The sequence below is a fragment of the Delphinus delphis genome, chromosome 6 (assembly GCF_949987515.2).
Source record: "Delphinus delphis chromosome 6, mDelDel1.2, whole genome shotgun sequence".
Lineage (NCBI taxonomy): Eukaryota > Metazoa > Chordata > Mammalia > Artiodactyla > Delphinidae > Delphinus > Delphinus delphis.
In genome coordinates this window covers 35,705,116-35,720,106 of record NC_082688.1, presented here as the reverse complement: position 1 = coordinate 35,720,106, position 14,991 = coordinate 35,705,116, and the positions used below count along the sequence as shown (strand labels likewise).

The 14,991-nt window shown below is 48.2% G+C and overlaps 1 protein-coding gene across 1 annotated transcript in view; it reads right to left on the bottom strand.

Annotated features, from left to right (window-relative positions):
- Nucleotides 1–14,714, bottom strand: part of PAX5 (paired box 5) — a 165,481-nt gene extending 150,767 nt beyond the window's left edge. Inside the window, exons 1-3 of the mRNA XM_060013382.2 lie at nt 14,629–14,714; nt 7,178–7,242; nt 3,702–3,830 (exon numbers count right to left, since the gene is read on the bottom strand). Coding sequence (XP_059869365.2) covers nt 3,702–3,830; nt 7,178–7,242; nt 14,629–14,714 — 280 coding nt within the window. The remainder of the gene's footprint in view (nt 1–3,701; nt 3,831–7,177; nt 7,243–14,628) is intronic.
- Nucleotides 14,715–14,991: the final 277 nt, after the last annotated feature.

Here is a 14,991-nt window from a genome sequence, read left to right as displayed (position 1 = left end):
TAACCAGCCCCAGCTCTGCCCTCAGAGGCCGCACGGACCTTATCTGCTGCCTCAACCGTTCATCTGAGATTTGGGCACAGTGGCCACATCCCCAAGGCTGGTATTGGAGGCACATGTCCCAAGGAGAATCCTAGAATTTCTAGATTACAAGGGCCCTTGGCAATCCACTGGTCTAACAGTGTTCTAACTTGTTTGTTTTTGCTACAGAACTCTTTACTCAAATAGAGCTTTCCACGGAAGCCAAAATTACCAAGAGGAACACTTCTAGTTGAGGAGACTAGAGACTCTCCCCACCACCATTATCCTCACTAATTGTGAACCCTCTACAGGCACGTGACCGACCCATTCTACGGAGAAGCATTTATTGAGCACCCACTATGTGCCAAGCATTTGTATTCAAGCCATGTTATCCAATACAGTAGCCACTGGGCACATGTGGCTACTGAGCCCTTGAAATGTGCCTAGTGCAACTGAGGAACTAAAATTTTCATTTTATTAGATTTTAATTCATTTAAGTTTAAAAACAAGCCGTGTAAAATATTTTTCCCTTTATAAAGTGCCACTTCCTATGAGAGCCCTTACCAGATCCTTTTGGTCAATGTCGGCCCTTCCCTGGCCCGCCCTGCCCTCCCTCTCTGGTGTCATCCTCCCAGCACAGCATCACCCCACACACTGCCCATCAGAGGGACTTCGGGTTGCCCATCTTGCCCACCGGCCTGCAAGGTCTAGAGGGCAGGTCCTCTGTGACGGAACTCTCCCACCACCCACCCCTGCCCTGAGCCCATGCCCACAGGGTAAAACCCAAGTCCAAGTGGAAGATGACTGTGAACCAGAGCTGAGCAAGCAACTCCACCCTGCTGAACCTCAGTCACCTCATCTGAAAAATGGGGATGGGGACCCTCAGCCATCTTCCTCTTGGCCCTCTACTGCCTCTCTTGCCCCATGGCCCTTGCCTCAGGCTGCTGACGGCTCCTGAGGAAAATGGTGCCATGGTCTGCAGCCTCAACGGGCCGGAATCCAGCGCACCAGCATTTCCCCTGTGTTTCCCCAGTGGCTGGTTCTTACTTTCTCACCACACTCTTGGCAGCATCCAGCCTGCTGACCACGCCCTTCTGCTTGAAACCCTCCAGGCTCTGCCCAGCCCCAGGCTGCTCCACCTCCAAAGCATCTCTCTGGAGGGGCTGAGGAGCAGCAGGTGGCTGGACAATGCCAGGGAGCGGAGGCCTCAGGGGCTCTCTCCACTCCTTCCCACCCCACTCCACCACCTGGCCATATCGGCCCTGTGGCTTTGCCAACATCATGGAACTCCCTGGGGCCTTGGTTTCCTCCCCTATAAAAAGGGGGTGGCAATCTCTGCCTCTTCAACTCCTCCTGAAGCCAATGCAAGGATGCAGGGAGCTATAGAGGGAGGATGGGAAAGGGCAGTAGGGAGCACCACACTGTACTGCTCCCAGGTAGTTTGCTGATGTGAGCAAGGGCACTTCTGCCCACCTCTCTGCCCAGCCATATTCACTCTCAGTGATGCAGGGCGGGGGGCAGGCAGGGGCTCTGCTTTTTGCTTGAGTCTCTCAATCTTCCCAATCCTGTAAGCTTTCAGGACCATCAAATCCAGACCACAGACTGGATCACCTCCCAAGTCTTTCTGGGGATCAGGGCTCAATCGTAAATTCCAAAACTGAAAGGATCTCAAAGATCATCCAATTCTGCATCTGATTCTTGATAGTCTTATACAGCAGCCCAGCAAATGGCCACCTAGGCTCTACTAACATACCTCTAGTGACAAGGCACTCACTACCTCCTGAGGCAGCCCCCTTTGGCTGTAGACCACTTGCATATTTACGAAGTTATTTTTTACTCTGAGCTGAAATCTATTCTGCATCTGCCACACACTGGCCTTTGAGGCCACACAGCAAAGTCTCATTCCTCTTGCCTTCCATGTCAGCCTTCCAAATATTTGAAGGCAACAATCCAGTCCTTCTCATTCTCCTCTTCTTGGTACCAAAACATCCCTAGAGCCTTGAGGTATTCTCCAAATACCTCTCCATCCGGGTTATACCCACCTGGACACATCCTAATTTGTCACTGTCCCTCTTAAAGATCAATACCACAAATGAGCCACAGCCTCCAGGAAGGATCTGCCCAGCACAGAGCAGTCTAGATGAACAACACTCACATCCTGACCACTCTTACACCTTCTCAAGCAGCTTGAGAGGCTAAATAGTGACCACTGATCAGAGGCCGAAAGCCAACAGAGCACTCAACAAACACAGTGACACAGTCCCCCCAGTTCAGGACCTGTGTGTTTGACGGTAAACATCAAAGTCAATGTTTTTCTCTCTTCAAAACTCTCTGCCTGTATCCCTCAACTTCTGAGGGAGCCTCACATACCCGCCCCTCCACATGATCAAACACAGTGGGCCCCAGCTTGGGCACATCTGCTGGGAGTCCAGGTGACAAGGGGAGAAAAGATGACACCATCAACCCCATAAACCAACAGAGATGGTAGGCCCACTGTCTCCTGCAGTACCCAGTACAGCAACCCTGAGTCAAAGACTTCCCACATCTGCTCCCAGTGTTGGGGGGTGAGGGGGCGGAGAGGTGAGGCAGGTTCCAGAAGCCGTGACTCATCCCCCGTGTACTCCACAGCTCCAAACATAGGCCACGGGCCCAGCTCCTGCATGGCCTGGAGCCCACACACCACAGGCCAATCCACCGCTGGGCCGACTCAATTTTCTAGTTACAGGTCTTAAGTACTTAGGCATGTGCTCGTGAGAACATACATCCTTTACAGGGAGCTGAGAAAGGGAATTGTGCTGAGGAACAGAATAATTGAATCAAGATTTCTGTCACCCTGCTCTCAGCCCCTAGACTATAGCCCGTTTTTTTTTGTTTGTTTGTTTTTTCCTTTCCTGACAAAGGTTTTACAGACTCCCAGGGGTCATTTCTCCTCTCAAACCCATTAATGTCAGCCCGCTGGCAGCCTATCCAGGGAAAGGAGACCCAGGTTAAGGTGGGCCCATGTCCAGGACAGAGGCGGCCAGCTCCCGAGGCCCAGGCGGCACACCGAGGGTTGAGAAAAACCAACAGGGAAGATTGTCATCTATTTAATCCCAGGGAGGCCCCCTGCACTCCCTCCTTCCAGGCCCAAGGACAGAGAGGAGAAGATTATTCACTTCCTCAACGGCCCCCCCATCACCGCACTGAAGGCCTTCTGAAAGAGGTGTGCTCAGACCCTCGGAGAGCCCACCCGCTGACCCTGCCACCTCATGTGTGCCCCTCTCACTTTGCCCAGCCCCTCCCTCTCCCCAGGCCTCCCCCCAAAAGGGGGACACTGCTGCTGTGCTCATACCCTCCACACCCTGCCCTCTGGGCATCACATCTGCAAACGCAAGGGCTTCTAAGAGGCCGCAAAGCACAGGCCCCAAGGACTCTGCCAGGCCCGGCTTTCCCACCAAAGGGGTGAAGATGGGAGGAGGCCAGCGAGAAGTCCAGTCCCAGCCGGGGCCCTCTTCCTCTCCCGGAGGGCTCAGCCCCTTCCCCGTGGTCAGGACGGGACTGAGCTGGGCCAGACGCCGCCAGCGCTCTGCAGGTAAAGGGTGCTCGGAGGGCGTCTGTGCTTCCGCCCCTGACTGAAGGCCTGGAAACAGATCCCACAGATCCGACCAGGCCCATCCCCGACGGGCAGCGCCGGCGTCTCCTACCTTCGTCTCTCTTGCGCTTGTTGGTGTCGGCGCTGGGGGACGTGATGCCCAGGATGCCGCTGATAGAGTAGGAGGAGCCGGCTGAGTCCGTGCTCACCGAGGACACCTGCGTCACGGAGCCGGTGGACACTGCACAGAGGGAGAAGGCGGTCAGGGCCCGGCGGGAGGCTGGGGGGCGGTGCCGCGGAGGAGGAAGGTCGGCCCCCGCCTTCGGGCCAATACGAAGACACGCCCCCTACAGGGGGCTGGTGAGACTGAGAGAGAGCGGGGCAGGGCAGGTGTGTGCTGAGGACACTCGCCACAGGGCAGCGGCCAAACCTGGGCCATTAGAGCAGCCCCGAAGAGAACTGACACTACAGAAGGGACCACGGGCACCAGTTCAAACCCCAGCCTGTCCAAGGATGCAGGAAGCAGGCGGATGGAGCAGAGAAACGGGGGAGCTGGGGCCCACCACCAGCCGGTGCTAGAAACGACCTACTCGTCAGTCAGGCTCACTCCCTACTTACAAATCCATCCATCCACGCAGACATAAATATCTGCACACTCATACACAGAGCCAGCAAAGCACCAAATGCAGACTATCTGTCTTTTTATAGTTCCTCGCTGTCTTTTCTCCTTCCACTTTACCTGGATTTTAATATTTTATATTAATTATATAATATTAATATACTATATGTTATATATATATTGATTTATAATAATGATAATTTTTTCTGAGAACTTACTCTGTGCCAGGCATTCAGGCATCATCTCATTTAATTCTGAGAACAAACTTATAAGTTAGGTCACTGGGGAGGTAAGGGAACCAAGGCTCAGAGAAGGTAAGTGACTTGCCCAAAGTCACACAGCTAATAAGATGCAGAGTGGTGACTGGAACCCAAGAACTAAAGTCAACCCCTATAGTAATCTGCTCCTCACTAATGAATAATGAAAAACAATAATATGCTTCACATTCATAAAGCGCTTTTCATTTGATGCTTGCAATAACCAAGAGTGCTATTATTCATCCGCATTCATCAGGTGAGGAAACTGAGCCTCCACACAGCAAAGTGATTGGCTCAAAGTCATCTAGCTAACAAGCCGTAGCACCAGGGCTCAGCCTTGGTTCTACTGACTTAAAGTCTAGATTTCTTCTGCCCAGAAATGTGGGTTGGTGACTTATTGTGACTGAGACCAGGTATCTAAGTTCCTAAAAATAAGAATGGGGGAGGGGAGGTTTGTGCAAGTTTCACATTAACTCCTGGCCCCAGAATCCAAGGGGGAGACCTGTCGGTCATCAGGGTCCTCTCAAGCTGTGCAGCTGAATTTCCATTTCTGGGCTGTGGGAATTCTTCCTTGGTTCATTAAAACCTACAGACCAATCTCAGACACATTTCCTTCGGCTATAACTAGCTGGAGGCAGGTGGAGCTGCTTTTGACTCTAAAGTGTAGGAAATTACTAGAAATGGTGGTGATTGGTTGAGAAGCTGTTTGTTGCTTTCCTTGGAGCACATCCAGCTCTTGCTCCTACAGACCTAAAGGGAGCAGTGCCTTTCTTCTCATATTTGAGTTTGATTTTAGATCTTCCTTAGGAGACACAGAAGTAGAAATCGTTAACTTCTCTTTTCCTTCACCAGATGAAGCTCCTCAAAATAGATTTATGCAAATCTCACAACCTTTTCTGTGTTAAGGTGCAAAGAACAGAGGAAGAAAGAATCTCACCAGTCATTCGGTACTTTAAACAACCACCACATATAACCAAGGCTCACCACGTTGCTGACAGAGCGGATGACACGTGTTTCAACATTTTGTAATCACCCGGCTCAAAAGACTCAGGTTTCAATTCTGGCTCCGCCTCTTACTGGCCATGTGACCTTGGGCTAGTTATTTCATCTCTCTAGAGCTTCCATTTCCTTACTCCTCAGTAAGTTAATAAATTATAAGGGGCTGTACACAAATAAGATATGGATTTTATACACATTTCTGAGATAAGGCATTCTGCTGACTGTCAAGTGTAGTTATTCCTCTTACCCAATTGAAAGAATATTATCAGTTACCCTAAGTTTGATATTCCTTTGCTATGTGACCTGAAATAAAGCTGCAAATGAAATCCCAGCCACAAACACTTCCCCAGAAAGCTCTCCTTAACCCTCTCCACTCCAGCTCAACAAAGCTGATCTTTCCCTCCCTTCTGCTCCCACAGCACCCTGTACTTTCTTCTTGAGCCTAATCTCAGTGTTTTGCAGACTTCTCCTTGTTATTTTCCCCCATTAGACCGAGAAGCCCTTGAGAAGCGGGATTTTGTCCTACCTTCCTTATAACATTAGTCTCCACCACCACGGGCTGCATAGCAGGGGCTTAGCAAACACTTTTTGGATGGATTACTAAATGAAGAATTATTTTATTGAAGAGAAGAATTCTGTCTTACCTTTATTCAAAGAAGCAACCGTGAAGAATCAGAGACCTCAGAGAGCACTGGGTTTGTGCCCCTTGCTCCACAAATGGGGAAACTGAGGCTCACAGAGGTGAAGGGGCTTAACACAGTTCACTGGTTGACTTAATGACAAAGCTGGAACTATAAGCCAGGCCTCTGCCTGTCCCCCATCACCATGGGGAGTTCAAGTTTTCAGTCAAAGAAGGAGCAACAAAGGGTACACAATCTTTGTGTGATTAAGGTGTGATTAAGTGGAATTGACAGGGCCTGTGGCAGCCAGAACCGTCAGAGGCTTGCTGAATGGTGGCCCGCTTTCTTATAGTAAAATAAGCTTTCCCCCAACTAACCAGAGGTGTTTCCTTTATCCAAAGTGGAGAAATCATACACCTTGTGTAGACACACGTCACTTTCATCTCACGATCTTTGCAGGGAAGGGAAGGCAAGGGAAACTTCTGAACTCCTGGGTAGTAGGAAATATGACTCTTCTCCTTACGAGTCATGGTCACTCTCAGACTTCACCCATGAGTGTCAGAAACCCCACTGGCAGCCCTTGACAGTTCACGGAGCACATGAGATCGAAGCAAGAGAGAGAGAGAAAGAAAGTTTGGGAAGTTTTGCCACATCTTCACTCAAGACTGCAAGTGCACAAAGAATTGTAGAAGGGCTGGTTGATAGAAGAAAAAAACACATTCAAAACTACTTACTGACTAATGATGCAGAAAATGTTATGAATAAGTATCCCTTTCTTGATTTATTACTTTAATTATCTGACATTCTATAGACCCCCATTAGTGGATTTTTTTTTTTTTTTGGCTTAGATTTCAATTTTCTGTCTCATGGTGAAAGCTATTTATCATAATAATCAGTAAAATTCAAAACCTTTTAGCAGTATTTATAAAATTCATTTACCAGGTTCAGCCCTTGGAGAATGACAAAGAAGGCGCATTAGTACGTGTGCCGAAGTGTTTTATGCAGAATTATCTGTCCATAAGAATGATTAAAAGTTCTTTAGAGTATTTGGAGCCCATTAGATTTTTAAATTTTTTTTAAAAGTTCTTCTTACCTATGCTGTGACTGGAAGCTGGGACCGGCTGGTTGGGCGGCTGCTGTACTTTTGTCCGGATGATCCTGTGAACAGTTGGGAAAAAAAATAAATGGCTATTTACCATGATGGAGGAGAAGAGATCTCAACTAGCGATGCCAGAAACCCATATCCAGCTGGGTCGTGGGCCAAGCTGGGGCAGAAGTGGAGGCGGATTATGAACCCAGGTCCCGAGTTGGGGGTTTGGAAGAATTATAGATTAGTTCCAACTCAGCCCCTACCTCCCTGGGTGTCTTTGGGTAACTTGCACCCCTCTCTGGCCCTCAAGTGCCTCTTCTGTAGGAAGAGATTGATGCGTTAATATTACAAAGAGGCATCCCATTCTTGGAGCAGCTTCAGCTCCATAAGGAACTCACTGAGTGAGTTAGAAAGTTCCATCCCTTTCCTGGACCTCAACCTCCCATCTGTGGAGTGAAGGCACTGAACCAGGTGACCTCCCTGTCCCCTGGCAGCTCTCACACTCTGGTTTCTCTGCCTTAGAGAGCCACAGGAAAAATAACATCCCTGCCCATCAGAAATTATCAAGGGGGCAGGGGGAGGGATGTGAATGTTGCTACAAAACTAGAAAGGGTTAAAGTGCTGCCAGGAGAGGCCTGGCCTGGCTTGGCTTTGCTAAGAGGAAGCCTGAATTATACAAAACAGTGGAAGGCTCTATGGGGCTGGGACCCAGGGCTGTCCTGGACTGTCTTTCCAGAGACCTTGCTTCAGTTCTAATATGAACTGGATTGTGACCCTGGGCAAGTCCATTCCATTGAAGGCCTTGGTACAATGAGGGAGTTGGAACAGACCAATCTTTGCTTACTTTAAGTAATCAAATCCTTTTTGGAAAAAAAAAAAATCTTATGGAAAAGTCCATTGTATATAAAGGATAATAGCAGCAGTGCCTTCCCCTTGCTACCTGGCAGCTCTGATGTCCTTCTGCAGAAACTTGGGCTCTGAGAAGCTTAGTTTGTAACTTTCCAGCTGGGACAACATGTGAGGCCTCCATGAGACCTCAAGCCCGATGCATCGTACAGCAGCTGACCAGGGCCAGACCAAAAGTCCCTTTTGGGCCTGCAAGAAAGTTCCTTCCCTGGCACTTGGGAGAAGGATAGGTGGTAATAAAATGTGCAATTTCTTTGGAAAAGTTCTATTCCAGTCTCCAACTATGACCTTCTCCGGACGCGCAGGCCCAGCAGCCATGGCTCACGGGCCCAGCCACTTCGCGGCATGTGGGATCTTCCCAGACTGGGGCACGATCCCGCGTCCCCTGCATCGGTAGGCTGACTCTCAACCACTGCGCCACCAGGGAAGCCCCAACTATGACCTTTTAAAATAACATTTATTAGAGTTTTTCCTAATTATGAAAGTACTTTGTGTTCATTGTAGACTATTTGGACAACAGGTATAAAGAAGACATCTAAAAACACATTTTGGTATATTTCCTTTATGGTAGCATTCCTGTGCATATTTGGAAATATCCATTTCTTCTTAACAAAATCAGGATTAAACCATGTATACAGTTTTCTGTCCTGCTCTTTTCCCTCAGCATTATATAAGGAGCTTTTTCACATTTCAGACCATTCTTTCTGGAAGCTCTTTTCAAGCTGCACTGCTTGTGCACAGGGAAAGGGAGAACAGAAGTGTCTCCTGAACTTCATTGGGCCGGGGCCCCTGACCTCTGTGATCTCACAGCTCAGTGCTGGGCACCGAGGGTGCTCAGTATCCGCAGCTGATAGCCTGGAATGGATGTTTCTGTTCACACCACAGCCTAGCCACAGGCCCTCTGGAGCCATGGCCACTTGAGCTCAGCATAGGGCCTTTTGCCATTTTCTGATGAGTCAGCATATGTGCTGCCTCAAATATACTGAGCATTTGTTTGTTTTCTCCAATATTCAAATAATTTATTTTGACTAAGAAAACATGGAGCGTATTAACAAAGACCTGGGATTGAGGCAGTCTTTTTGACTACCTGGAATTAAGCTAGCATCTAACCTAATTTTGGATTTTTGTGTGGGTCACCTTCTCTGTATACATGTATGTGTGTCTACAGAGATATAGCTAGATGTGTGAATATACAGATATGCCAGATTTAAATATAGTTTATCTATATTATGGTTTATGTACATACAAACATATGGTAAAATATTAATAGATTGTAACTATTTCCTGTTGAAGTCCTGTATAAAGTCCTAACTTTTCAAAGCATTGTCTTGCCATTAACTTTCTATGTAAGCAAAGAAAATTATGTTTTCCTTATTTTTCTTTAAAAATATTTATAAGTCATTGGTAAAACATTATCAATTTTTATAAAGCATTGACAGGCAGCTGCAGCGGCGTGAACAGGCTCCGGATCCGGGCTTCTAGCGTTTGAATCCCAGTTTTGCAATTTGCCAGCTGTATAATGTTGGGTGAATTACTTACCCCTCTGTACCTCAATTTCTTCATCTGCAAAATGAAGCTAAGAATCATTCCCGCCTCATAGGGTTATTACAAGGATTAAATTAATTAAGTACGTAGAACAGTGGCTGCTGCATAGTAAATTCTCGATAAATGTTAGCTGTTGTTATTTTCACTGTTATCTTCATAAAGATTAATGACCAGCTTCAACCTTTAAAGATTCATATTTTCCACAAACGCCTTAAAAACACATGGGATCCCCCTGGGAGCTGGGGAGGGGAAGGTAGCCAACCCCATACCCTATTTTAAGGCTGTAGTGGGGCTTTCCTTTATAAGGAAGACTTGAATCTTAGGGAACCCTCCAAACCCATCCCCAGAGATAGAAATTTTGCCCATCTGCTTGTAGCAGCTGCCAAGCAAAGAACAAAGAGCATCATTTTCCATTGAGAAGAAATGGGAGTGGGAAGAACAGGACTATAATTGAATCATAACAATTCTAAAAAAATTAAAAATTAAAAAATTAACATCAGGACTCATCACAATAAGAGCCATGCTCTGGACCAGTTCTAAACCAGAGACATTCAGAGCTAATTGACAGCGCTAAGAGGTGCAACCTTTACTTCGCTGAGCGTTAGCATGACCTTGGATGCCATAGGATCATCCTAGATGGTCCAATGGAGAAGGAAGCTCAGCAATCAAAGAATTCCTATAAATGAGGAAACGAAAGCCCAGAGTGCTCAGATGACCTGCCCAAGTTCCCACAGTAAGTCAGCTCCCATGCCCGAGCACTTTTCTTTGAGCCACATTCAAAGGAAGCAGTCCCTCTGCTAAATACTGCCTGTATGAGGCATAAAGCCTATTTGGATTCAAAATCCATCTAGAGTCCGAAGATTCAAAGTCCGAGGAACTTTAGACATTACAGGTATTTGTAGGGATCCCTTTTCAACATCACCCCCGCTGCTTTGAAAGGCTAGGTCTTCTCACCCGCACCCCAGCCACCACCTCCCCTACACCATATACAAAATTCCACTGAAAGGGAAAATCGTGGGGCCTTAGAAAAAGAAATGGGGCTATAAGACTGAAAGAAATACCCACGTCTACCTCACTGATCAAACTGCCATACTACAGTAAGAATCCTGGGCCATCAGCTGTGTTAAGAATCCAGAAACCAAGAGACCAACTAGGCCAAGCTGGGAGAGAATCCACAGGTGACACTCACACCTGCGCTGATGCGGAGAAGAAAGAGGGAAGGGATGAACGAGCCCAGAAGGCTTGTTGCCCAAGTCAGGATGAAGAGCAGGGTTTACAAATGGTCATCCCCAGGCCACATCCATCCCTGGACAAGTTTTGTTTGGCCTGCACAGTATATTTATTTTCATTTGAATTAGTTGCCAGTATTGGTAAGTTGGTAGCGTTTACATAAATACGTGGATTTCTAGCTTCTCCTGAAAAATCAGAACACCCAGAATACTGGCCCCGCATCCTCACAGGACAACCACTGGTTGGTACTAAATAGAGCTGCCACTCTAAGCTGGGAATGTCACTCGGCCCCTGGTTTAGAGCCTCAGGACTGGAACAGACGAAGAAGGAAGACTCCGTTCCACCCGGCGTTGGGGTCAGCTCTAAGACAGTCACCTCCAACTGTCTCAGGCTGGCTGGATTCCAAGAACCTTCATGCAGATTGTGCAACACCCCAGCATGTATTTGTCCTTAAGAAGCCACATAAACATGATGCTTTGTGTCCCAGGGAATCTCCCACAAGCCTAGCAGAACTGGTTCAGTGTTGCTTCACCCCATGTCAGTCATGGTTTCCCAGGCAGGATCCCCAGAAGGCAGCAGGAAGGCACACATTTCTGGGGGGGAAGGTGGAGACGGCCCTGTGGCCACCAGAGTAGTTATAGATCCAGACACCCTTCCCTCCCTAGATGTCTGAAGTATTGGAATAGTGAGACGTTGCCTCCCGGGGAAGCAGGGGCTGGGAGAGGGAGCTATGGACCCTCTTACACAACATTTGCAAGACAGTCATTTAGAAGCTGCATCTGTTTGAATGCAGTGGGATCTTTATATGGAAAATAAAACTGTGCGCTGGGATGGCTCAGGCTTTGTGGGTGCGGGGTTGGGGGGTGGATGCAGCAACTCAAGACTGTTTCGCACTTAGTTTATTTGCACTGCGCAGTCTGTTGCTAAAGACACCAAAGAGCTCTCACTGAAGAACGTGGTGAGGAACCAGAGACTGCTCCCAGGAGGAGCCCCAGAGAGGAGCACAGGAAAGGGCTATAGATCACAGAGGAAGCCTGCAGACAGGCAGCAAAACGTACAGGCTGTGAGGCTCAGGAATGGAATGGGAATGCAGTAGGGATGGCTGTTTGCCCTTCCTTGTCTCTCTCCTCACAGATCTTCAGTTCTGTCCTGCCAGAGTCCTACTGGAGAGTGGTGGAAAGAAACATCCCTTCTCGTACCATCAGGGAACCTGGGCTCTACTCCCACCTCTAGCTCAAAATCATTGTTCCTGTGCACTCCCCATCTGGGCCTTAGTTTCTATACCTGTCACAGGAGAGAGTTAAGCTTTGAGGGCTGTAGGAGACCACAGATGTGGCAGCACCTTAGAGGTACAGCTGGTGGAGCCACCGGGCCACCGTTATGGCCTGGGACACCCAGGAGGCCCCTGAGGCTAGCCATGGCCCCAGCAACTAGCAGTCTGACCCTCCACACAGCACGGCTCTGGGCACAAAGCATCAGTTGAGCCATGATTTCCCTGGACACTCTTTCAAGTACCCCCTTCATAGCTTTCACCACATCTGTAATCACTGTGCTCTATTTGCTTCATATGTTTCTTTCAAATCACTTACTTTTTGACTTGGACTTATTTTATAAAGCAATATTAGTTCTTTACCATAAATGAGAGGGATAGTTCATAAAGTTCACACTCACTGGTTTCAAGTGCTAGTTCTATTTTTCTAAAGTACATTAAAATAACTTCATCACAAAACAGTTTTTCTCCTTGTATGACAGAAGATAGAAGTTGGGGCCCTGAAAGTGATTTATGCTTGTTCCGCAAAGGCATTTTCTCACTGACATTAGTTGTCACTGTTTAAAGATATAGAGATTTCATATACACAAAGGTACAAATACATGCACACACAAGTCCTAGTTTCTGGCTCCTGTGTAAGAATGGAAAAAATATCTGGCTGCCACCAGGCCCACATTCCTGGCAGCTTTCAGCTACAGCTGAGAGGCAACTACCCCTTCAATAGAACTTGTGTTCCTAGTTTGCCACAGACCGACCTTCCCCTGTTGCCTTATGCCTGGGCCACTTCCCTTGTTGCATCATCTGTCTGACCCCATATTGGCATTAAGGTTTGTGACCCCCACGGGCAACCTGAGGTATCTTTCAAACCACACGTGTAACCTAGATTGAAAAATCTCGGGGCCTCCAGAGCCTGACCACCAGTTTGCTAGAGGCTCCTCTGCAGAGCAGGCTGACCACTCCTTCACTGATCTCAGCAGAGCAGTCCTCACTCCATGTTAGGGCTTTTGGAGACACAGGTAGGCAGAAAAGTCACGTTGCTTTGTGTCATGGAAATCTTTCAAAGAGCTGGCAGTAGGGGACTCAGAAAGCACATGAAGCCACTCATAAGCCAGAAAAGAACAGAAGTGATGCCCCTCAAACCCACCACAATAATTGCTACGTCTCCAGCAATTCTGTACCTATGGTGGGCTGTCCAGACTTCTCAGTGAAGGCCAGAGTCCCTCCCTGGACAAGGAGCCCCTCTAGAACAGAGACTAAGAGACCATATGCCTGATTCCCCTCTCTCTTCGTAGCACCTTGAAGGATGTCAGAGCCAAAGTAAAGGTTTGCTGAGAGAAGAAACAAAAAACAGGCTAATGTTTTATGAAATAGCAGGACTCCAAACACCAACACGGAAAATCACACAGTGATTCTGTGCATTTGAGTCATCACAGAAGGAACAATGTCAGGACCAGAAGGGGAGCTGGTCTGATCACCTCAGTTGCTGGGGGTGAGGGATCCCCTATGCCCAGACAGGCTCTGCACTGACAAGAGCAGGGCGTGGCCTTGGAGAAATGGGAACTGTTCAGGTTTTCAGTCTGCTGGCTTCCCTTTTCTTTGTGGGTTTTAGAGAACAATCAATCATTTCTGTCATCTCACAACTTCATCCTTGACTTTATGGGTTTCAATGGAGTTGAGACAGTACCATCTACGGTAGAAAACTTTCCTTCAGGAATTCAGTTTTGAAGCTCTGAGAGCTCTGTTGGATGCACTCTGGACCAGACTGGAAAAAAGAAGGAGCTCTCAAGAAGATCCCCAGCCTAGTACTCATGGTATTTCTCTGGATCTTTCTCCCCACCGGTGAGATTCGGGGCAACTGGGGAGAGGGCAACCCCCTAACTCCACAGCATCTTAGCATCCTGGATGTCACTCTTGGAAATCACAGACCCATATCAGCACCACCAAAGTCCTGGGCTCTCAGAGAGAGGAATAGCTTTGTCAAGGTCACACTGAGTTTGTGGCAGAGCTGGCACAGGAGCTAAAATCTCTCAAGTGCAAGTCCGGGCTCTGTTCCCCGCACTCAATAGCTCAAACTCTGCGCAAACTGGAGGCTGGGATTTTCCTCCTGGGAAGCCCTGAGGTGGGCCAGTGCCAACCTTGAGGATGGGCTCGCAAGGAAGTGACATTTGTGAAGGCCTAACAGGACAATTCACTGTGTGGTGCTTCACATGCAGAGGCAAGTGGTGAAGGGAGTGATGGAAATGACTCTGGGCTCAGAAGAATCTGCAGCAGCCAGAGTGTTGGCATAGCCTCCTCTCCCTGGACTTAGGACGCCTGCCCACTTTGGAGAGAAGACAGGGTGGTAGAGCGATCCATTCAGTCCTGTTAGCATCCCTCCTGTCTGATAACCCCTATGGAGACTTGGTGAAAGGAGAGACCGGATCTTCAGGAAAGGCACATGCAGAGCCCCCAGTATCCCCACCCAACCCAGACCCCTAGCCTCCCACAGGCACCAGCCCCTCACCTGTTGATGGAACTGACGCTGGGCACCGTGTCATTGTCACACACCCGTTCCGCCAGCAGCCGGTCCCTGATCTCCCAGGCAAACATGGTGGGATTTTGGCGTTTATACTCAGCGATTTTTTCCACCACTTTGGGTGTGGCAACCTTTGGTTTGGATCCTCCAATTACCCCAGGCTTGATGCTCCCCGTCTCATAATACCTAGGACCCAAGGAGAGAGGAGCTTAGCCATGAGAGACCTGGAAAATGGGTGTTGGTAACAAAATAATGGATTATTCTGTCCAGGAAACGTCCAGACCTGTGCTGTCCAGTACGTACCCACTAGCCATATGTGGCTTTTGAACATTTAAAATGTGGCTTGTTTGA